Source organism: Miscanthus floridulus, chromosome 19, assembly GCF_019320115.1.
Source record: "Miscanthus floridulus cultivar M001 chromosome 19, ASM1932011v1, whole genome shotgun sequence".
Classification (NCBI taxonomy): Eukaryota; Viridiplantae; Streptophyta; class Magnoliopsida; order Poales; family Poaceae; genus Miscanthus; species Miscanthus floridulus.
In genome coordinates, this window is record NC_089598.1 from 54,309,729 (window position 1) to 54,331,785 (window position 22,057).

The 22,057-nt window shown below is 46.3% G+C and overlaps 1 protein-coding gene across 1 annotated transcript in view; it reads right to left on the minus strand.

The window, feature by feature from the left end:
- Positions 1–2,842: 2,842 nt before the first annotated feature.
- Positions 2,843–22,057, minus strand: part of LOC136526047 (proteasome activator subunit 4-like) — a 37,675-nt gene continuing 18,460 nt past the window's right edge. Inside the window, exons 18-35 of the mRNA XM_066518834.1 lie at positions 21,743–21,956; positions 21,588–21,667; positions 21,401–21,518; positions 21,152–21,322; positions 17,044–17,212; positions 16,919–16,962; positions 16,686–16,728; positions 16,435–16,580; positions 8,449–8,543; positions 7,413–8,311; positions 4,944–5,225; positions 4,755–4,850; positions 4,386–4,564; positions 3,793–3,874; positions 3,493–3,614; positions 3,299–3,385; positions 2,974–3,127; positions 2,843–2,884 (exon numbers count right to left, since the gene is read on the minus strand). Of these exons, the coding sequence (XP_066374931.1) occupies positions 2,843–2,884; positions 2,974–3,127; positions 3,299–3,385; positions 3,493–3,614; positions 3,793–3,874; positions 4,386–4,564; positions 4,755–4,850; positions 4,944–5,225; positions 7,413–8,311; positions 8,449–8,543; positions 16,435–16,580; positions 16,686–16,728; positions 16,919–16,962; positions 17,044–17,212; positions 21,152–21,322; positions 21,401–21,518; positions 21,588–21,667; positions 21,743–21,956 (3,023 nt within the window). The remainder of the gene's footprint in view (positions 2,885–2,973; positions 3,128–3,298; positions 3,386–3,492; positions 3,615–3,792; positions 3,875–4,385; positions 4,565–4,754; positions 4,851–4,943; positions 5,226–7,412; positions 8,312–8,448; positions 8,544–16,434; positions 16,581–16,685; positions 16,729–16,918; positions 16,963–17,043; positions 17,213–21,151; positions 21,323–21,400; positions 21,519–21,587; positions 21,668–21,742; positions 21,957–22,057) is intronic.

The following is a 22,057-nucleotide window of genomic DNA, read 5'->3' on the forward strand; positions in this document are numbered from 1 at the left end:
TTTGCTGGAAGCCCAAATCTCCTATGCTGGGCTATACTGAATCCTCTCCTAAGTTATGCTGGAAACCCAAATATCCATTGGTCCGGGGGCCCATTAGTGATCAAGAGTCGTTGTTGACTGGGGATACGTCCACATCCCCTCGGGAACTGCAAGCGCCGGACGCCTCCGAACAGGCGCTTGGTGACCTGGGGATTAATGTGCACCAGATGCAGGACATCAACTTGGAGATCAATCCCGTTGGTCATAGTAACCCGGTCTTGGCGTCTGACTATCGCCCAATCTCTCTAATGAATTGCTGTGTTAAAATGATCACTAAACTATTGGCAGAAAGGTTACAGAAGGTAATCTTGAAGATTATACACAAGTATCAGTACGGTTTCATTAAGCATCGAACAATCCAGGACTGTTTAGCCTGGAGTTTTGAGTATATCCACCAGTGTCAGCAGTCTAAAAAAGAAATAGTTATTGTGAAACTGGATTTTTCAAAAGCTTTTGACACGGTAGAACATTCAGCTATCATTGAGATGCTTTCTCACCTGGGATTTCCATCTCGATGGATTAATTGGGTAAACATTCTCTCCACTGGTTCCTCATCTGTCTTGCTTAATGGTGTGCCCGGCAAAGTTTTTAACTGTAAGAGAGGTGTGCGGCAGGGTGACCCTTTGTCACCACTGCTATTTGTTCTTGCTGCTGAAATTCTTCAGTACATCATCAATGGGCTAAAAGACAAAGGTGTTCTGAAACTTCCTATCCTGGCCAGGCACCTTATTAATCATGCAAGCTGATGCTAGGCAGTTGTTCAGTCTTAAAGCAATTTTGAATTCCTTCGCTGCTTCCACAAGGTTGGTGGTAAATTTTGAAAAATCTCTTCTAGTGCCGATAAATGTCTCTAATGAAAAAATGATGATTCTTGCTGGAACTTTAGGTTGTCAGATCGGATCTCTCCCCATCACTTATTTAGGCTTGCCTCTTGGGACTACTAAGCCAAAGATAGAAGAATTTGCTCCACTCTTGGACAGAGTTGAAAGGAAACTATCAGCTTGCTCTTCTCTTCTTTCTTACTCTGGCAGAGTGGAATATATTAACACTGTTATCACTCCCACAGTTTCGTATGTTATGTGCACCTTCAAGCTCCATAAAGGTGTGATCCATTGCATTGATAGAATTAGGAAACAGTGTCTCTGGAGAGGGAATTCTGAAAGAAAGAAGGGTGGTAACTTGGTTGCTTGGCCACTTGCTCAAAGACGAAAGCAAAAAGGTGGTCATGGAATAAAAAATCTAAAAAAAAAGGGCGTACCCAGTGCAGAGAGCTCCCGCTCTGTACGGGGTCTGGGGAAGGGTGTCAGTGGCAAGCCTTACTCTCGCATGTGCAATGCGAGGAGACCGCGACTCGAACCCGGGACCTTCCGGTCACAGGCGGTAAGACTCTACCGCTTGCACCAGGTCCGCCCTTCATGGAATAAAAAATCTAGCTTTGCAAAATGATGCCTTGTTTGTTGATGAAACAGCTGCATAAATTCTATTCTAAGGCAGATGTCCTATGGGTGCGGCAAGTATGGTTCAAGTACTACAACAATAGAGTTCCTCATTCTCAAAAAGAAGTTGGTTCTTTTTGGTGGAAAGATGTCTTTAGGCTTAAAGATCTCTATGGTTTTATTACTACTTGCCAGCTTGGGGATAGCACCTCGGTCCTCTTCTGAAAAAATAATTGGGCAGGTGAAATTCTCATTGACCTGTGTCCCTAATATTGCCATGTTTGTTAAGCATCCAGACATCTCAGTCAAAGAGGTTTGTGAAGCTGAAAGTCTTGATAATTTATTTCATATCCCTATATCACAAGCAGCAGCAGTTGAGCTGGAGGACCTGAGAACTTTAGCACTCCTTTGAGCTGTCCGAGGACACTGACATGAGAATCTTTTGTTGGGGCAGCAGTATGTATTCGGCTGCCAAGCTCTATAAGTTAGCATTCCTAACTATGCAGACACCGGCTGCTTTTCGTTTGGTTTGGAAGTCCAAAGTAAACCCCAGGGTTAAATTCTTCACCTAAAGAGATCTTTAAGCCTAAAGACATCTTTCCACCAAAAAGAACCAACTTCTTATTGCTGCTTGGGAACTTTGGAAAATCAGGAACAGGTTGGTATTTGACAGTATACGCTACGTTCAGCAGATGGCTACGCAATTTCAAGGAGGAAGCTGGTCTTCAGTCCTACCGCTTAAAAGATTAGTCCTAGTCTGTTAATGGCTTGACGCGTTGTAATGTTTCTTCCTTTTCTTTGCCCACTGTCCTTTTTCTATTGACCAGTTGTAATTATGCAGAGTCCCCCCCCCCCCCCCTCTCTCTCTCTCCTTGTTTCTCCTGCCCCCCACCTTTGTCCTTTGTTTTGTTGCCTTCTTATAAAATTTTTGATTCACCATGGGGCAGCAGCCTTACAACCAGGGGTAACAAGCGAATATAATTGGTAGGTCGTCCCTTCCACCTGTGCGTTGGACCCCACGTTCCTACCGATGTCCTGAAGATACAATGCGCAGGCCCGGTTAAACTAGGCGGGACCCCACGTTCCTACCGATTCGGATTTTTTTTTTTTTTTTTTTTTTTTTTGCCCACGCAAGGAACCCATATGCCATAACGCTTCGGCTATATCTAGATGGTACACAGTAGACACATCACACATGTATATATGTGCATAGCTTCCTCTCACTTGTACCAAGGCATCTGTTGAGTAAATAAAACTACTATGACACAAGGTTATCTATATGAGCAACACTGGCACTTCAACAGTAACAAATTTCGTATACACATCACCGGTACCAGAGAATATCCTATGACCTTTGAAATTTTAATCTAAGCAAAGTACGACGAGGAGGAAGATGTATCACGGAGAACCTGCATGTTCAAAGAGCGGAACTATTACAAAGAGCGTAAGCTGTAGAGCAGTAGGAAAGGGAGAGTGAAGGAGAAGATTTCAAGCTTGCCTCCAGTTCGTCTTCAGTAAATGCGCCCTTCTGGATGCTCCATGTGTCAGCATGGGTGCGCTTAAATTCTGCAACAGCTTTCGTGACGGTTGATCTTATGGGGGAAGGCTCCCGGATGAAGCGAGCAAGTAGCGTGACATGAGAAGGAAGCCAGCTGCAACAGACCATAAAGCCACATGCCCAGTCAAGAGAATTGAAGTTGAACTCAAAATTAGGTGGTGCCTATAGTGCAAAAGTCTACAATATCAACCACGCATACAAGATGCTTTCCTTGTACAAAGAGAAGCATCAACATCCACCATGCATAGAAAAACACAAAGGGTACCTAGGCATGTCGTATGGAACAGAAAGGACTGAAGCTGTCAAAGCAAGGACTGCACCATGGATGGTAGCAACAGAGGACTTCAAATTTCTATAACCAATAACAGAGGTATTAGCTGACTGTCTGATAAACAAATCAACGAGAAGAGAAAATGTGACATTAGTCCATGACAACATCAGAGTCAGGAGAAAGTTTACCTTCTCCGTGCAACAAAAATACGCTGAGCCTGTGCATATGACCGTTCACGGAAATCCTTTGATAGATCTTCATCTATACCCTTCATTAAGCTTGCAAGAACACCAGCAGCATGCTCCCTAACCTGAATGCATAAGAACAAAGTTCAAACCATTCACAAAAGAAACCTACACTGCACAGCACTAACATGTACACTGATAGTACACATTTTCATGATAGTGCAGTGATATTACACATTTTGAGTAAGACACAGAATAGGAAAACAAATGTCACTGTATAGGGTCAAATGAACATATACTTGCCTCAACTTGGTTGTCCACAAGAAAATTTTCTATTGTTTGCCAGATTTGTGATTTCTCTGAGCCAGAAAGTATGAATGTGTGCCTGTGAAAAAGGTAATGTAGTGGATCATTTTCCATTAGCTCTGACCACTGAAAAAAAAAATCAGAGACGCATAATACTAAAGTGACATTATTGCTTAAGAAGGTTATAGAAATCTGTAAAGTACAAGCTGTGTTTCTATTGGTCTTGCATCTCTGAAGTTCATCACTCTCTTTGTGCAGCTATATTGCTAGTCTTATGGTTTGTAAACTCCAGCACTATTTTTCGTTATGGAGGTAATGGAAAAAGGTTACCCTTGTCAAAAAAAAATCTGTTGGTCTTGATGGGATTACAAGTAGCAGTAACAACTCACGAGTCATGGCACTTGCTATATAATATAGGAATGAAAAATAGTGTGTGCTTTGTAGCATGGACTAAAATCTTGGCATTCACAATGTACTATTAAGCTACAACCCTTTCATACTAAGCATCAAGGAAAGAAACATTAATTGTCGACCAAAACCATTGTCACAAATATGGTTACATTGGAAAGGAAGTGACTGACTTATCAAACCTGTAGGTAAAGGTCCTGAGATACGATAACAGTGCAGATCTGGTCCGCCAGTTAGGATCACTAACTGAAGAAAGAATAGACGTAATAGCAGTTTCAAGAAAAGGCCGATGTAGAATCCTCCATTTCAGCAACTCGAAAGCTGACTTAGCGAGCAATGATAAATCTTTATTTGATGTTTCCTGCAAAGACGAGGAATTTCCTTACTATCATCCCCTAAGGGACAACTCTTCTCAAATCTCTAAGGCTAGTAACAACAAAAAAACAATAAATTGAAGATGACATGAAAAGGTGAGAGAAAGCAAAAAAAAAAAAAAAAGGCCCTTTCATCACAAAATTACCCTTTCACTGCAAAATACCAAATTGGTTTACCTGTAGTGAGAGAATTGGGTACACGAGCCCAATAATAATGTCCAGTAGAACAGAAGATCTCCCAGACTTCAAAGATGCGATTATAAAATGAAAAATCTGCAAAGGAAAAGAAAAGGGGAATATGTAAGCCAGAAATGAAGCATGTGGAAATGGCACCTTAAAACTTGGAGAAAGGCATAAAATAAGCACCGTTTCCATCCTTTTAGCAGCAGCCTGCCCTCTATCATCCATGCTATCTTCAGCCGAATCTGATGTTGACTCCAGTTGCTTAGATTGAGTACTGTTTTGTATACTTACAGCTAATTCATTAGCTCCATCTGTCAAACGTTCAGACCAATATTCATTTCCTGTTTGTTCAATCATGCTTACATCCCCACAAAGGTCTTGCGGTGAACATGCAGTGCCAAATGACCCAGAAAGTCTCATATTTGAGGTTGTAACACACATGGCAATACCAATTGCTTCTCTTACCTGAACTCAAAATGGAAAAAGGCAAAAAGAATCAGAAACAATATTGTTGCAGAGACAGTAACTATTTCCTTGCAGCTAATAGGTTCCATTTAACATTGCTACCTTTCAAAAGCTTCCTAAATGTATGAATGGTACTTGAACTATAAACAAGTTCTAAGCTTAGATGTATTGATGGCAAACAGGCCTCTAGATGGGTTGGTTAGATGGCTCTAGTAGCACTCCTTAGGTCCTGGGTTCGACTCCCAGTGGGAGCGAAATTTAGGCTAGGGTTAAAAAAATCCCCTCATCTATCCCACACCACTAACCAAAGCAGAAGTCTAAAGTCCGGCCCAGGTCATGGTTGTTGTTCTCACATGGGCTACAGTTTCGCTATGTATGGGGTGGGACAACGGTTTAGGGGTTTTCTCGACCTGCATAGAAGTTCTTCTTAGCAAAATGCCCAGGGGCTATCTTACCCCCACGGGTCGAGTTTTTTTAGATGTATGGATGCTTTGACCAAATTTGATTTTATTCAAGAAATGACCAGACAACTGAAAATGTTATTAGATCATTAATTGACACTATGTTCGGGGAACATGTACCTTTTGTTTTTCAGGAACTTGTAAAACAACTATGCACAATAATGATAGATAAGTAATCCATGTGTTCATCATCATCACTAGTATTAGTAGTAGTTGCTGTCAACATATAGGTCAGTTCCTTGCTCTTTGATTGATAGGCAAGATGGACGGCAACAGTAGACAGCATAAGAGTAGTTGAGCAGTGGGTTGATGACTAGGCACAGTAGATAGGAAAGGCTGGCAGGTATACAACTGCCCTCTGTATGTGTATACATGTGTATGCATGTGTGCAATACAAGAGCAGCTTAGCAGCTCAGAATCAGTGTGTGTGTGTGTGTGTGTCTCCCCTACCTCCTCCATTGCCAACAATTGGTACCAGAGCCCAGTTGAAGAAGAGACGTGGTGTCTACTCTTCCTGGTGAGGTGAGATACTACCGCTCGTTCCCCTTCAATCCACCAGTGCAGACGATGACCAGTGCATGGTGAAGGAAGTCAGCAGCAACACCTACCCACAGCTGACGCGCACCAACCATGAGGGCTGGAGCCTCTTCATGAAGGTGAAGCTCAAGGCTTGCAGTCTATCGGAGGCAGTGGAGTTCAGCGATGTTCATGCTCAGGCAGGCAAACGATGGTCAAGCAAAAGGCAAGATTGGTGGTTCACGGCTTCGTCCAGCAGCCCATCATCGACTGTGAAGAAGTCATCGCGTTTGTCACCCATATGGAATTGGTGCGGCTGCTGCTAGCATTGGATGCCCAGGAGGGGTCGCAAAATTCTTTTCTTCGATAGGGATCTACATGAGGAGGTGTCCATGCAGCAGCGCCCAGGTTCATCGTCGCCGGAGAAGAATGGAAGCTGCTGCGGCTGCACAAAGCACTCTACAGGCTGCCTCAAGCACTGAAGTTCTTCTGTCTCATTATTCAATAGAAAGGAGATGGGGAAACATTGAGGAAATTTTCTGTAACCAGCTAAAAGGTTTCGATTTTTTTTTCCAGATTTGAGTGTCATAGTTATTCATCCTCTTTAATCCATGGGAAGAATAGTTGTTGTACTTATCAAAGATAGTCGAAACTGATTTATCAATTTGAAATGTAAAGGAGTGTTGCCATGTACAGATGTACTCTGCGGTAACCTGCATCAGAGTACCGACACAAGTAACAAGTATTAACAGTCGCCCACCAGAAATAGCATATGCTAACATGTAGTATAAGCCAGATTCAGTTTATAGGTAATAAGCAAGGATGGCATGAGCTTGATCCAGTTTATAGGAACTAGGAATCCAACAGATCATCTACACGGTCAAGCATCAGAACCTAGAGGTGGGAACTAAACTGTGATGACAATACTTTATGATAGTCAGTGAAAAAAAATGAGAGCAGCTTTTCTAGATAATTCTAGGAAATGCTCCTCAGATGTGACTGCATTGCTTTAGGGAGACTGCATTATAGAACTAAATGGGGGGTGTATGTGTGTGAACTTTGGGGTTTCTACCCCTTTCTCTCTTCTTTAGTTCTTTAACACATACAAAGATACACAGCTCTTGTTCGAGAGAAAATATTCTTGAAATAAGAAGACTGAAATAAAAGGAATGGCAATTCATGCACACGATAGTGGAGTCATTTAGTTTACCTGAGCAGATGAATGGTTCATGCTGTCAAGTAGTTCATCAAGAATTTTAACATGGTATTGCTTCTCTGCTGGGGACATTTTTGGTGGAGAAATTTCTATTAGAGCAACAGACAGAAAATAATATCTCTTCACAAGTACACTAGTTGCCATGGAATGAGGAAGAGGACTACATAAGCATTCTAATACTTTTTGCCTGAGAACAGGAGCACGAGTTCCAGCTCTTTCTTTTCCTGTAACAGTATATCGAATGCAAGCTGCCCATTCAGGAGCTGACTCCACAGATGATGCTAACATAATCTTATGCAGCTGGACCATCAACCAGTTGTTCTCACCCTCCAGATTCTCAATGATATCAGAGTGCAGCATCCCAGCCATCGCTTCAGCAGCTACACATTGCCTTGATCTCTCTTTTGAAATTAAAAACTCTTCTAGTGTAGTCTGAAGAGAAGAGATTACTGGCATTCCACATTGCTGTATAAGCCTTTTGAATATCCTAGCAAAACTGGAATAGAATGTGTGACCACTCACTAAAGAAATCCAACTAGGAGTACGTGGCCATGAGGCAGAGAAATCAAAATAGAAGTAAGTTATTTCTTTGTCAGATCCGCTCTGAAAAGATGATGCCCCATAACTCGCTTTTGACGAACCATCATTATCGGAAATAATATGGACATGAGATAAACTGTTCAGGGTCTCATTCATGAATCCTTCCTCTCGGATTATCTCATTCAAAATCTCTTCTGTTGATGAAATATTGCAATCTTCAGGGTGATCTACTGATTGCTTTGAATCTTGTGTAGATGCCTTATGAGGTGATCCTTGCAATAATGTGTTCAAAGCAGATATAGCAAGCATTCTCGAGTGGGGCAGTTGACTCTTTAAATTTCTTAAGAAATGACCTAACATAAGGCATTTATTTTGAACATTGAAGCTCGTTAAAAAAAGCTGTCAAAGATGGCTTTTACAAACATGAATATTAAGGCATGATAGATGGTATTAACAAGAAGCTACAAAGAGTAAGGCATGAAGTCCATACCAGCAATTTTTGCAAGCATTTGCGAATATATGCCAGATTCACTTCTGGATGCCAAAATTAGCAATAGGAGTACTCTGTTGGCCATCAAATTGTACCTGAATTACACGGCTGCAAGTTTTAAGTACATATGTATGTTTATGACTACAAGATAGTAAAATTCAATTCAAGCAGCTATGAATCTATGATTGGCACTTTGGCAGGGTCTTTTGCAACAATTTTGCCCCACTAGGGATTGTACGAGTCATCTAGTCTCTTATCTTCTTAATATAATGATACGCAGCTCTCCAGCGCGTTCGAGAGAGATTACATTGTTAAAGAAAGAAGTATCCCCTCCATTCCAAAATTGTAGGTCATTTTAGATTTGCCCTATGTCAAACTTTTCTAACTTTGACCAAATCAATTAGTCAATGAACAAACTATATACGAAAAAGAGAGCTCAGTACGGAATCTGAAAGGAAGAGAACAGTAGAAAGTGAAATGGAAAAAATGGTTCAGCATATATAAATTTATCTTAGTGATGGATGTGCACTGGGTATGCCCTTTTTTTTAGTGATGGATGTGCTTAATAGTTTATTTGTGAAGGCAGGGAATGAGGGGCCGTTGCAACCGTTATCCCCACGGGTGTCTGGACAAAGACTTTCTCTATATGCTGATGATGTTGCCTTATTTATCAAGCCACTTGAAGAGGAGCTGCAGATCACTAGAGATATTCTCAAGGTGTTTGGGGATGCTTCAGGATTGCAAACTAATATTCAGAAAAGCAATATTATTCCCATCAGCTGTGCAGAAGGGTCTTTGGCAGCAATTCCAGATATTCTTCCGGGTACAATCTCAGAGTTTCCGTGCAATTACTTGGGCCTACCTTTATCTTATAAGAAGCTTCTTAAGAGGGATCTTATGCCATGGATTGAGAAAATCGCTGACAAACTCCCATGCTGGAAGGCGGCTCTGATGAACAGGGCCAGACGTGCCACGTTAGTCCGGTGTGTTCTCTCTGCCACGCCTATTTATTTGTTAATCGCCATCAGCGTCCCGAAATGGTTCATCAAGGCAGTGGACAAAATCAGAAAGGGTTTCTTATGGCAGGGAAAGGAAAAGGCTAATGGAGGTTGTTGTCTTGTGGCTTGGGAGAAGATCATGAGACCGTTGGATCTTGGTGGATTGGGCATCCCCAACTTGGAGGTGATGGCCTGGGCTTTGCAAATTAGGTGGCAGTGGTTTAAAAAGACTAAAGCTGATCGTCCATGGTCTGATCTGGAACTTCCATCGCACCCTAACTCGATAGCTATGTTTGCCATTGCAGTCACTACAGAGGTAGGGAATGGACACAATACACTTTTCTGGACTGATCGGTGGCTGCATGGGTGTTCGATTGAAAAATCTTGCGCCAACTGTCTTTGCTTGTGTCTCTCCAAGAATCCGCAAAAGCCGGACTGTGGCTGAAGCTCTCACCAACGTGGAATGGCCAAGGGACATCCAAGGAGGCCTATCTTGGACTGGTATTAGAGAATTCCTACAGCTATGGGACTGCCTCATGGGAATTAATTTGACTGACCAAGAGGATCGTCACACATGGAGGCTAGATGCAAGTGGATGCTACTCTTCCAAATCTGCCTATAAAGCTTTTTTCTGTGGTGCTGTGACCTTTGAGCCTTGGCATCGGCTATGGAAGACTTGGGCCCCGGGCAAATGCAAAATGTTTTTGTGGTTGGCAATCCGTAATAGATGTTGGACAGCGGATAGGCTCGCTAAGAGGGGCCTCTCCCATCCAGATAAATGCCCTCTATGCGATCAAGAAGATGAGACAATACAACATCTTTTAACATCATGTGTGGTGGCAAGACAAGTATGGTTCAAATTATTCACTCCATTGAACCTAGCAGATTCAGTCCCCCGACAAAGCGAACTGAGTTTTGCTAACTGGTGGCGCAAGACGATGCGCAGAGTTAGCAAGGAGCACAGGAAAGGAGTGAACTCTTTAATTATTCTAGGGGCCTGGATTATTTGGAAACATAGGAATGCATGTGTTTTTGAGGGGGCTTCTCGTTCAATTAGCATGATTTGGAGTGAGCTGAAGAACGAGCACAGCCTCTGGTGCATGGCTGGAGCGAAGAAGCTTCAAGGGCTAGGACTGGCGCTTGCAGACTAGGTCCTTTTAGCTAAGGTCAAGTCGTGTTTGTTCGCTATGTGTTTAAACCTTGACTCTGTGTAATCGCCTCACTTATATCTGATCCCCATATGAGTGAGGATCCTGTTGGGGACCCAACCTATTTTTCATCTCTATAATACAATGAAACGTACCTCTCCTGCGTTTTCAAAAAAAAAAAACACACAACCTGCCTGAGATGGATTAAGTTCGAGGTAAATTTGAAAATAGAGCTAATTTGATGGCATGGACTGAAAGAAGGTTAAGCCAACAAGCTTAGCATACTTGATTTGAGGTTCCAAAGGGATTACAAATATATAGGGGCCCAAAGGGCCGACCAGTGCCGCATTCACACAGGAAAGGGCCTAACCGGTAGAGTGTTCACATGAGTAACTAGATATTCTAACACCCCCCCCCCCCCCCCCCCCCCCCCCCCCCCCGCAGTGGGAACGTTGCTGGGACGAACGTTCAGACTGGAGCGAAATTCCATGAAGACAGAAGAAGGAAGCCCCTTGGTGAAGACATCCGCGTACTGCGACGTTGTGGGAACATGTAGGACGCGGACAGTGCCAATGGCGACCCGTTCACGGACGAAGTGAAGGTCGATTTCCACGTGCTTGGTGTGTTGATGCTGAACGGGGTTGGCGGAGAGGTAGACGGCGCTGACATTGTCGCAGTAGATGAGGGAGGCAGTCTTCAGGGGGTGGTGCAGTTCCTGTAGAAGTTGCTGCAGCCATGAAGCTTCGGCGACGCCGTTGGCAACAGCACGGTACTCGGCTTCGGCACTCGACCGAGAGACAGTGGGTTGCCTTTTGGATGACCAGGAGACGAGGCTGCCACCGAGGAAGACAGCGTATCCAGAGGTGGAGCGGCGAGTGTCCGGGCAGCCTGCCCAATCAGCATCAGTGTAAACGACAAGCTGAGTCGGGGCAGACCGGGGGATGACCAGGCCATAGCTGATGGTGCCCTGAAGGTAGCGAAGGATCCGCTTGGCAGCGATCAGGTGAGTCTCTCGGGGATCATGCATGTGAAGGCAAATTTGCTGGACGGCATATGCAATGTCGGGGCGGGTGAACGTCAGGTACTGGAGAGCACCTGCAAGACTGCGGTAGGCTGTGGGATCATCCACAGGAGGGCCAGCATCTGCAGATACCTTGGCACAAGTGTCGACGGGGGTAGAGCAGGGATTGCAGCCGCTCATGCCATGTCGATCAAGGATGTCCAGGGTGTATTGGCGCTGTGAGAGGATGAGTGTCCCTGTGTCGCTGAACCGCCACGCCTAGGAAGTGATGCAAGGGACCAAGGTCTTTCATAGCAAATTCCTTCTTCAGGGCAGCAATCATACGGAGGAGGAGCTACTGAGAGGAGGCAGTGAGGACGATGTCATCCACATAGAGGAGCAAATATACTGTCTCGGTGCCGCGTCGGTATATGAACAGGGAGGTGTCTGACTTGGCTTCAATGAAGCCCAAGGTGAGCAGGTAAGCGGCAAACCGGCTGTACCACGCACGGGGTGCCTGCTTCAGCCCGTAGAGAGACTTGTTGAGCTTGCAAACATGGTCCGGGAGAGCAGGATCAGCGAACCCAGTGGGCTGAGAGCAGTACACAGTTTCTGACAAAGTCCCGTGGAAGAAAGCATTCTTCACGTCGAGTTGATGGATCGGCCAGTCCCGAGAGTGTGCCAAGGTGAGGACAGTGCGAACGGTGGCTGGTTTGACGACAGGGCTGAAGGTCTCGTCATAATCAACATCGGGGCGCTGTGTAAATCCACGAAGGACCCAACGAGCCTTGTATCTTTCCAAGGAACCATCAGCATGAAACTTGTGTTTGAAAATCCATTTTCCAGTGACCACATTGGCCTTGGTTGGGCGAGGGACAAGATCCCAAGTGTGGTTGTCCAGAAGAGCAGCATGTTCTTCCATGGCCCGGCGCCAGTGCGGATTGGCAAGAGCATCGCGACACGACCGCGGTACCGGTGACAGGGCCTCAGTATGCAAGGCGAGACGAGGCTGCCGGTACCCGGACTTCCCGCAGGTCGCCATGCCATGGGAGTTGGCGACCGGAGGGATGGGGACGGCTGTTGTCGGAACCAGAGGGTTGTGCTTGACATAGCGTGGAGGAGAGGGAACAATGCTGGAGCGTCGAGGAGGGGCCCCCGCAGCGGGCTCAGAAGGTGTGCCAGGTGCAGGAGGGCGCCTGGAGTAGACGTGGATGACAGGAGGCTTGCTGAAGGAGGGAGCCGAAGGCGCCTGAGGTAAGGCGGGCGCCTAGGGCACCGCGGGGGCCGGAGGCTCCTGAACAGGGGGCGCCGGGGGCACCGCGGGTGCCGGGGGCTCCGGGACAGGGAAACCTGGTGGAGGCGATCTGGGCGTCGGGATGCCCAGACCAGCCATCGGGGTGACCGGTGGCAATGGCTGGGAGCGGGCATGTGGAGGCGTGGGTGCTGGCAAGGAGCCAACAAGCCCGGGTGTACCTGCAGGTAAAGGGAAGACTGGCAGGGGGTCATCGTTAGTTAGAAAATCAAGCTCTTGTGGAGGAGGTGAGGGTCGGCGAAGGGAGAAAGGAAATGTTGTTTCATCGAAAACAACATGCCGAGAGATGATGACACGGTTGGTGGCGAGGTTGAGGCACCTATAGCCCTTGTGATCAGGCGAGTAGCCGATGAACACACATAGAGCGGAGCGTGGAGCAAGTTTGTGAGGAGTGGTAGCGGTGAGGTTGGGGTAACAGGTGCATCCGAAAGCTCGTAGGTCATGATAAGAGGGGTGGGCGCCGTAGAGCGCGAAGAAAGGAGTGCTCATGTGCAGCGTCTTGGTAGGGAGCCGATTGAGGAGGAGGGTAGCAGTAGCAAGGGCGTCAGCCCAGTAGGAGGGTGGTATGGAAGCCTGAAAAAGGAGGGTTCGGGTGACATTGTTAGTGGTGCGAATCATGCGCTCGGCTTTCCCATTTTGTTGTGAAGTAAGGACAGGACATGCGGAGAGAAACGCCGTTGGCAAGGAAGAACGCACGAGGCGGAGTTGTCAAACTCACGGCCGTTGTCACACTGTACCGTTTTGATGGTGCAGCTGAACTGAGTGTTCACATGAGCGAAAAAATTGGAAATAGTAGGGAAAGTATCAGACTTTAGACGAAGGGGAAAAGTCCAAAGAAAATAAGAGCAGTCATCGAGGATAACTAAGTAATATTTGAAACCGAATATACTGGTAACAAGTGATGTCCATAGATCACAATGTACCAAATCAAAAATCTTAGCTGCTCTAGGCAAGGAACTAGTAAAAGGTAAGCGAACATGGCGTCCAAGTTGACACGCATGGCAGAGGGAGTCATCGGCAGGCTTGCTGCAGATGATCGAAGAGGATTGGGCAAGACTCTGAAGGGCAGCCTTGCCAGGGTGACCGAGGCGACGATGCCTGGTAGTCAGGGAGGGAGTAGCCACAAGAGCGCAGGGACTGGAGGAAGATGTAGGCAGCTGCAAGGTGTAGAGAGGTCCCGAGCTGTTACATCGAAGGAGGGTGTCCTTGGAGTGGAGATCCTTCACAGAAACGCCAAGAGGGTCAAATTCAACTGAAACAGAATTGTCAGTGGTGAACTTGCGTACAGAAAGAAGATTTTTAATAATGTCAGGAGCTATAAGGACATTGTTGAGGCGAAAAGGGCCAGGAAGGATGGAGAAGCCAGTGCCAACCACTGGAAGGGTGGCACCATTGCCAACAACAATGGAGGAGGGAAAAGAGGATGACGGCGAGGCTGTGACCATACCAGGGTTGGAGGCAATGTGAGAGGAAGCACCAGAGTCGATGACCCAATCCGAGGAGCTCGGTGGTGGAGTGAGGGCGACGGTACTAAAGGCATTGGCGAGGGACTCGGTAGTCCATGGCGACCAAGTAGGAGAGGGCGCCTGCTGGGGCGCCTAGTAGTATGCCCCGGGGACCGACGATGGAGTGAAGTACCCCGGGGGCACACTAGCCACTAGGGCTTGCTGCGGTGATGGAGGCGGGACGACGCGAGGCGGTGGACCGCGAGGACCTCCAGGGGTGGACCCGGGCAACATATGGATGGACCCGGTCCATGGGTTGAGGATGGAGGGCCACTGATGGCCGCCAGGGGGCTGCTGGCCACTTGGTGAGCCGCCTTGTGTGCCGCCTTGGCCGCGTCCGCCGCGGCGACGCCGACCGCGACCGTTGCTGTTGCCAGACGGCTGCCCCCCGGCATCCTGATGGGGGCGCGGGGGTGCAGAGGGCGGTGGAGGAGCAGGCGGCCTGCTGGACGACGAGGCGACGAGGGCTGAGGGCGGTGCTGAGGGTGGCGCCATGTTGAGCTCAGCCAGGCGGAGGTCAGCGCGGACGTCAGTGAAGGAGGGGAAGGGTCTCTGTCGAGTGACGAACTGCAACATGAACTGGAAACGTTCATTGAGTCCGCGCAGGACGTTCAGCACTAGAGTACGGTCCAGGATGGGCTCGCCAAGATCGGCAAGCGCATCCGCCATGCTCTTCATCTTGCGACAGTATTCGTCGATGGAGAGGGCGCCCTGGCAGAGAGTGCGGAACTCGGCGTCGAGGAGCATGGCGCGGGACTCGCGGTTGTTGAAGAATTGTTGTTCGACGCCGAGCCACACCGCCCGAGCAGTGATGCCGTCGCGCTCGTGAACGACGTCGAGTAGGTCGGGGGAGATGGTGTTGAAGATCCACGAGACGACGACGCAGTCCATGCGGGACCACGTCGCATCGTGGGGGCGGGTGACGTTGCTGAGGACGTGGTCCTTCAGGGCGAAGCGGCCGAGGGTGAGGAGGACGTAGCCACGCCATTTGGAGTAGTTGGAGGACTGCAGATCAAGAACGATGGGGATCAAGTTCTTGATGTTTTGTACGGCGGCGGCTTGGCTATGCAGGTGAGCGATGGCCGCGGCCTCAGAGGAGATGGAGCGTGTATCGTCGTCGTCGAGCGAGTCGTTGTCGCGGAGGGGATCAGCGCGGAGCCGATCCCGGAGGGCAGAGGCCTGCTGCTCTAGAGCGTCGGCCTGCGCGCTCCGAATCGAGGGCGGCGGCGGCGGCGCGGGCGCGGACGCGTTCCTGGGCGGCGGCGGCGGACTTGAGAAGGTCCGCCTCCTCCTGGAGTTGCTGACTGCGCTCGGCGTTGGAGGTGCGCAGAGAAGCGGCCTCATCTTCCAGGTTCTTGGCGGCGGCGATGGCTTCGTCGCGAAGTTTGGCCGCTGCGGCGGCAGTCGAGGTGCCGGAGCTGGAGTCGCCGGATGGAGGGGCAGCCATGGGCGCGGCAACCGACGAGACGCGCGCGGCGGCGTCGGGAGGCGCGCGGCGGCCATCAAGGCGGGCGCGGCGCGAGGCGGGCGCGGTGGCCGAAGAGGCGGACGCGGGCGCCGGGAAAGGAGCGGAAGCAGGGGATTGGGTGGGAGAGAAACGGGCACAGGACCAATTAGTCGTCTGATACCATGAAAGAAGGTTAAGCCAACAGGCTTAGCATACTTGATTTGAGGTTCCAAAGGGATTACAAATATATAGGGGCCCAAAGGGCCTGACCAGTGCCGCATTCACACAGGAAAGGGCCTAACCGGTAGAGTGTTCACATGAGTAACTAGATATTCTAACATGGACCATGGAGGAGGAATTGGGATATGATCAATTAGTCAATAGCCAAACTATATACTGAAAAGAGAGCTCATACGAAATCTGAAAGGAAGCAAACAGTAGAAAAGTGAAATAGAAAAACTGGTTCAGCATATATAAATGGGATGAAAAAACTTAAATTTTCAGATAGCAAAAAAAATGTAATTGCAATGACTCTAGCAGTGTATCAGTTTATGTCAGAATATACAAATTTCTTACCTCCAATGTAGTCCATTAGTCTCAAAGCCCAAAGCATTAATTTGAGAAATTAGACTGAGAAATCCTGGCTTGTCAGCTTGATTTTCAGGATTTTTAAAGAAGCTCCTTGATATTCCAGAGAAACGTATATTATACATTACAAAGAGCTGTGAAGATCATATAAAAAAAACTTCAGTGGCACACCTTAATTTAGGATTTTATTTATTTTATCTTTTTTTCTTTTAGAGATTGATTTTGCTATTAAACGGCACCTCAGTAATAGCTTTCTGACACTTCAATGATTCATGATGAGAGCTACAGAAGAAAGGAATGGAGTTAGTGACATACTGATCAGCTGTCCTGTTTCAAAAAAACAAGTAGCACACTTTTCTATTCCATGTTTATCAAATTCTGATTATTCTTATTACTGGAAGTGAGATGTGCAATAAAACATATAGAATAGTAAAAATGAAGATTTTATGCGTAGTACAATTCTAGAGTATACCTTTCCAGAATTCCCATGATAAAGGAAGAGAGGGAAACAGAATCCTATATGGAACAATTATGTTAATACTATCGACATTATTGATTTAGCTTAGACCTAAAGCATGTAAGTTGTGAAAGACATACAGTGGTCAAATGTCTTAAAACAGTCTGTGAGATCAAAATGCTGCAAGAACCAAGAACCACATGTTCAGGAGCTTTTGGGTCACGCAAATTTCCCGCAAGTGTGAGAACACAGTTAGAAATTAGAGAAGGCCAGCGCTTCAACAATTTTGTAAGCGATCTTCCAGCATACCTGCATAAGAATGTACAGACACAGAAACAAGATGGTCATGTTATAAGGGAATCCTTTATGGCAGACATAATATAAGGGAATTCAGGTACACTCATCTTCTTCTCAAGAAAAGGTATGCTGATCAGCAAACACATATAGTTTGTCAAATTCATGTGTTTAAAATGTTGATGGCGACACTTAAGTAAAATCTATACTAAATCTTAAATGCAATGCGAATAGGCTAACTCCGCCTATGGTGGGGTGCCTAGGTGTCCCAGCATAGCAGGTCCCAAGCTCTGGTAAAGGAGGAGGGTTGTGTTAGGCTTGGCGAGCTAATGTAAAAACTTAGCTACTCTTATGGAGATGAAACCCAAAAGAATCCCGTTGAGGCGTAACCCTCTTAGCGAAGCGCCATGTCGGAACTCAGGTATGGTGTTAAATAAGCAAGGGCCCGGTCGTCACCCCTGTGACGCGCCATGTCGTGATCTGGCACGGTGTCAAGTGAGCAAGGATCAGGTCGTCGCATCCTTAGTGGCAAGTCACATCGGCGCCCGGGTGTGGTGCAAAATGAGCAAGGGTCTTCACACCAGTCTCTACGGGTGCGAAGAGTAAGGAAGCTAGTCGAGCCAACTAGGATTCGTTTAGGTAGCTGGAACGTAGGGTCCCTTACGGAGAGTTAGTTGATACAGCGGTAAGGAGGCGGGTAAATATGTTGTGCGTCCAAGAGACTAAATGGAAGAGACAGAAGGCGAAGGAGGTGAACAATACCGGCTTCAAGCTCTGGTACACAGGGACAGCTTCAAGCCTTCAAATATAAATGGAGTAGGAGTTTTGATTGATAAGAGCCTCAAGGATGGAGTGATGGAGGTGAGAAGGCAAGGTGACAGGATCATATTAGTCAAACTTGTCGTTAGTGATATGGTCTTAAACATAATTAGTGCGTATGCCCTCCAAGTAGGCCATGATGAGAGTGCTAAGAGACAATTCTAGGAAGACTTGGATGGCTTGGTTAGAGCGGTACCTAGTAGCGAGAAGCTCTTCATAGGAGGGGACCTTAATGGCCATGTAGGTTCAACTAGTGCAGGTTTTGAGGTGGCTCATGGAGGTTTCGGTTATGGTAGTAGGAACCAAAAGGGAGAGGATGTCCTAGACTTTGCTACGGCTTTTGATCTGATGATAGCCAACACTTTCTTTAGGAAGAGAGTCTCATTTGGTGACCTATAAGAGCGAACATTCTTCTAGTCAGATCGACTTTGTTCTTATAAGAAGGGGGGATAAACGTGCTTGTGTGGATTGTAAGGTGATACCTGGTGAATGCATGGTTTCCCAGCACAAGCTAGTGGTGGTGGACTTCCGCTTTCTGGTACGAGCTCGTAGGGTTAAACAAGCCAAGATTGCAAGAACAAAGTGGTGAAAATTAGAAGGGGAGGCATCAAAGGTCTTCAAGGAAAGAGTTATTGAAGAGGGCCCTTGGAAGGACGAAGGCGATGCAAACAACATGTGGGAGAAGATGGCAACATGTATTCGGAAGGTTATGGCATAGGTACTTGGAGTGACCAAAGGAAGTGGATGCGACTTGAAAGACGCTTGGTGGTGGAATGAAGATGTGCAAAAGGCTATCAAGGAAAAGAAGGAATGCTACAAGCACTTGTACCAGGACCGATATGCAGACAACATAGAGAAGTACAAGGTGGCAAAGAAGACCACAAAACGAGCGGTGGGAGGGGCGAAGGGGCGAGCTTACAAGGGTCTTTACCAACATCTCAATACGAAGGAAGGAGAGAAGGACATCTATAGGATGGCTGGGGGCTCGTGATAGAAAGACGAGGGACCTCAACCAAGTCAAGTGCATTAAGGATGAGAGAGAGCAGCTCTTGGTGAAGGAGGATGAGATCAGACATAGATGGCAAGAGTATTTTTATAAGCTGTTCAATGGGAAGAATGAGAACTCCACTGTTCGGTTGGACGACTCGTTTGATGACACCAATAGGCACTTTGTACGTAGGATCCAAGTGCAGGAGGTTCGAGAAGCTCTGAAAAGGATATAAGTGGGTAAAGCGATGGGTCCGGATGGTATTCCAATCAAGGTGTGGAGATGTCTCGGGGATTTAGCTATAGTATGGCTAACGAAGATGTTCAACAATATCTATCGATCGAACAAAATGCCTAAGTGGAGAAAAAAGCATATTGGTACCAATCTACAAAAACAAGGGAGACATCCAAAGTTGCACTAATTATAGGGGAATTAAGTTGATGAGCCACACGATGAAGCTGTGGGAGAGTTATCGAGCATCGACTGCGTGGAACGACACGGGTATATCTACAAACCAATTCGGTTTCATGCCCGGAAGGTCAACCATAGAAGCAATTTTCTTAATAAGACAAGTTATGAAGTGGTTCAGGGAGCAGAAGAAGGACCTACACATGGTTTTCATTAACTTGGAGAAGACTTATGACAAGTTGCCAAAGAATGTTATGTGGTGGGCGTTGAACAAACATAAAGTCCCAACAAAGTATGTTACCCTTATCAAGGACATTTACAACAATGCCATGACTAGTGTACGAACAAATGATGGTAACACAGATTACTTACCGATTAAAATAGGACTCCATCAAAGGTCAGCCTTGAGCCCGTATCTCTTTGCCTTGGTAATAGATGAAGTGACTAGGGACATTCAAGGGGATATCTCTTGGTGTATGCTGTTTGCAGACGATGTAGTGCTAGTTGATGAAAGTCAGGCAGAAGTAAATAGAAAACTGGAGTTATGACGGCAGACTCTTGAGTTCAAAGGTTTTAGAGTAAGTCGAACTAAAAACAGAATACATAAGATGCGACTTTGGCAACGCTACACATGAGGAGGGAGACGTAAGTTTGGAAGGTCAAACGGTGCCTACGAAAGATACCTTCCGTTATCTAGGATCGATGCTGCAGAAGGATGGCGATGTTAATGCAGACGTTTGCCATAGGATTAAAGCAAGGTGGATGAAGTGGCGCCAAGCATCTAGCATTCTCTGTGACAAGAGGGTACCACAAAAGTTAAAAGACAAGTTTTATAGAACGACGATTAGACCTGCTATGTTGTATGCAGCAGAATATTGGCCTACAAAAAGACGACATGTCCAACAACTGAGTGTCGCGGAAATGCGTATGTTGCATTGGATTTGTGGTCACACAAGGATGGATCGAGTTTGGAACGATGATATACGTGACCGTCTAGGGATAGCACCAATTGAAGAAAAACTTGTCCAACATTGGTTGAGGTAGTTTGGCAATGTCCAAAGGAGACCTTCAGTAGCACCAGTGCGTTGTGGAGTTCTAAGTTGAGATATCAATGTAAGAAGGGGTAGAGGAAGACCGAAGCTGACATGGGGATTTGTGGTCACACAAGGATGGATCGAGTTCGGAACGATGACATACGTGACCGTCTAGGGATAGCACCAATTGAAGAAAAGCTTGTCCAACAACGGTTAAGATGGTTTGGCCATGTCCAAAGGAGACCTTCAGAAGCACCAATGCGTTGTGGAGTTCTAAGTCGAGATATCAATCTGAGAAGAGGTAGAGGAAGACCGAAGCTGACATGGGAGGCAATTAAAAGAGATTTAAAGGGTTGAGATATATCTAGAGATCTTTGGTTAGATAGGAGTGCTTGGAAAACAACTATTGACGAGCCTGAACCGTGACTAGGGGCTCATGTTGGGTTTCAACTCTAGCCTGCCCCAACTTGTCTGGTCCTAAAAGGCTTTATTGTTGTTGTTGTTGAATGCGAAGAGGCCTCCAGCCTAGTGGTTGGAGCTCCTCAGTAGCACCCCAGCAGGCCAGGTTCAAATCCCCACAGGGATGAATTTCTGGGCTGGGTTAAAAACAAAAAAAAAAAAGGTAGGGGGCTCCCCTGCCAATGGTTCAAAAAAAATCTTATACACAATTTTCAATTTACAACCAAGAAGAGAGAGAGAGCTTACGATCGAACAGTTTCATAGTTGTGTAGTGAGAGATCTAAGAGATCATTCATCAAATTAATCATGAGGACAGATGGAGAAACATCTGCATTCATTCTGTATCTGTGATATGATGATTGTGAACACCTCCATGTACTATGCAAGTTTGCTTTGTCAACAAGTGCCCATCTAGGTCTAATGGAAACAAAATAGAGAAAGTTCAACAACGGCCCATATTATAGAATCAGAATCCACAAATGCAGATGTGCATACCTCTTTTTTCCTTGAGCATGAAATGGAACAATGAAGTTGCATGGAGGCTCCATTATTGAAGCAGATTCTAGTTTCCAAGCTTGAACATGGCTTGACCATTCTTGATATTCCAAGCTGCCTACACAGCAAACTGTCACATAAACAGCAAAAATTACTCAGCTCGAGTCTTTGAGCCTAGTTAACATACCATAGTTTACCAAAGCATCAATGACACGCACGACAAGTGCTAGAAGAATACTGTCATCAGTTCTTTCCTTTAATAAGTACCTGTTGACAGAGCACTTGGTGAGACCAAATAGTAAATGTTAAGTGAAACTGTATGTATTAAGAACAAACATTCACCTGCAAGCTATGTGCACAAATTCTGCAGCCTTTTCACGCATTTCTGAGCTTCCAACAGTGCTACCAGCAGATCCTGCTATGAAGACTGTGGACTCCACTTCCAGGAACCTCCCATCTTTATATGATGGGCGAATTTCTGGCAAGCAAGACATTACACCATGCAATGCAGAACGAATGCGTAATAGGGTTATTTTTAGGTGCTCCTTCTCATCTCCTGCTAAACGAAAAAAAAAAAAAAAAAAATCAAATAGGCAACTACAGAAAATAAAGCGCAAATGCACAAAAAGATAATACATGGACTTCAATGTACTTGAA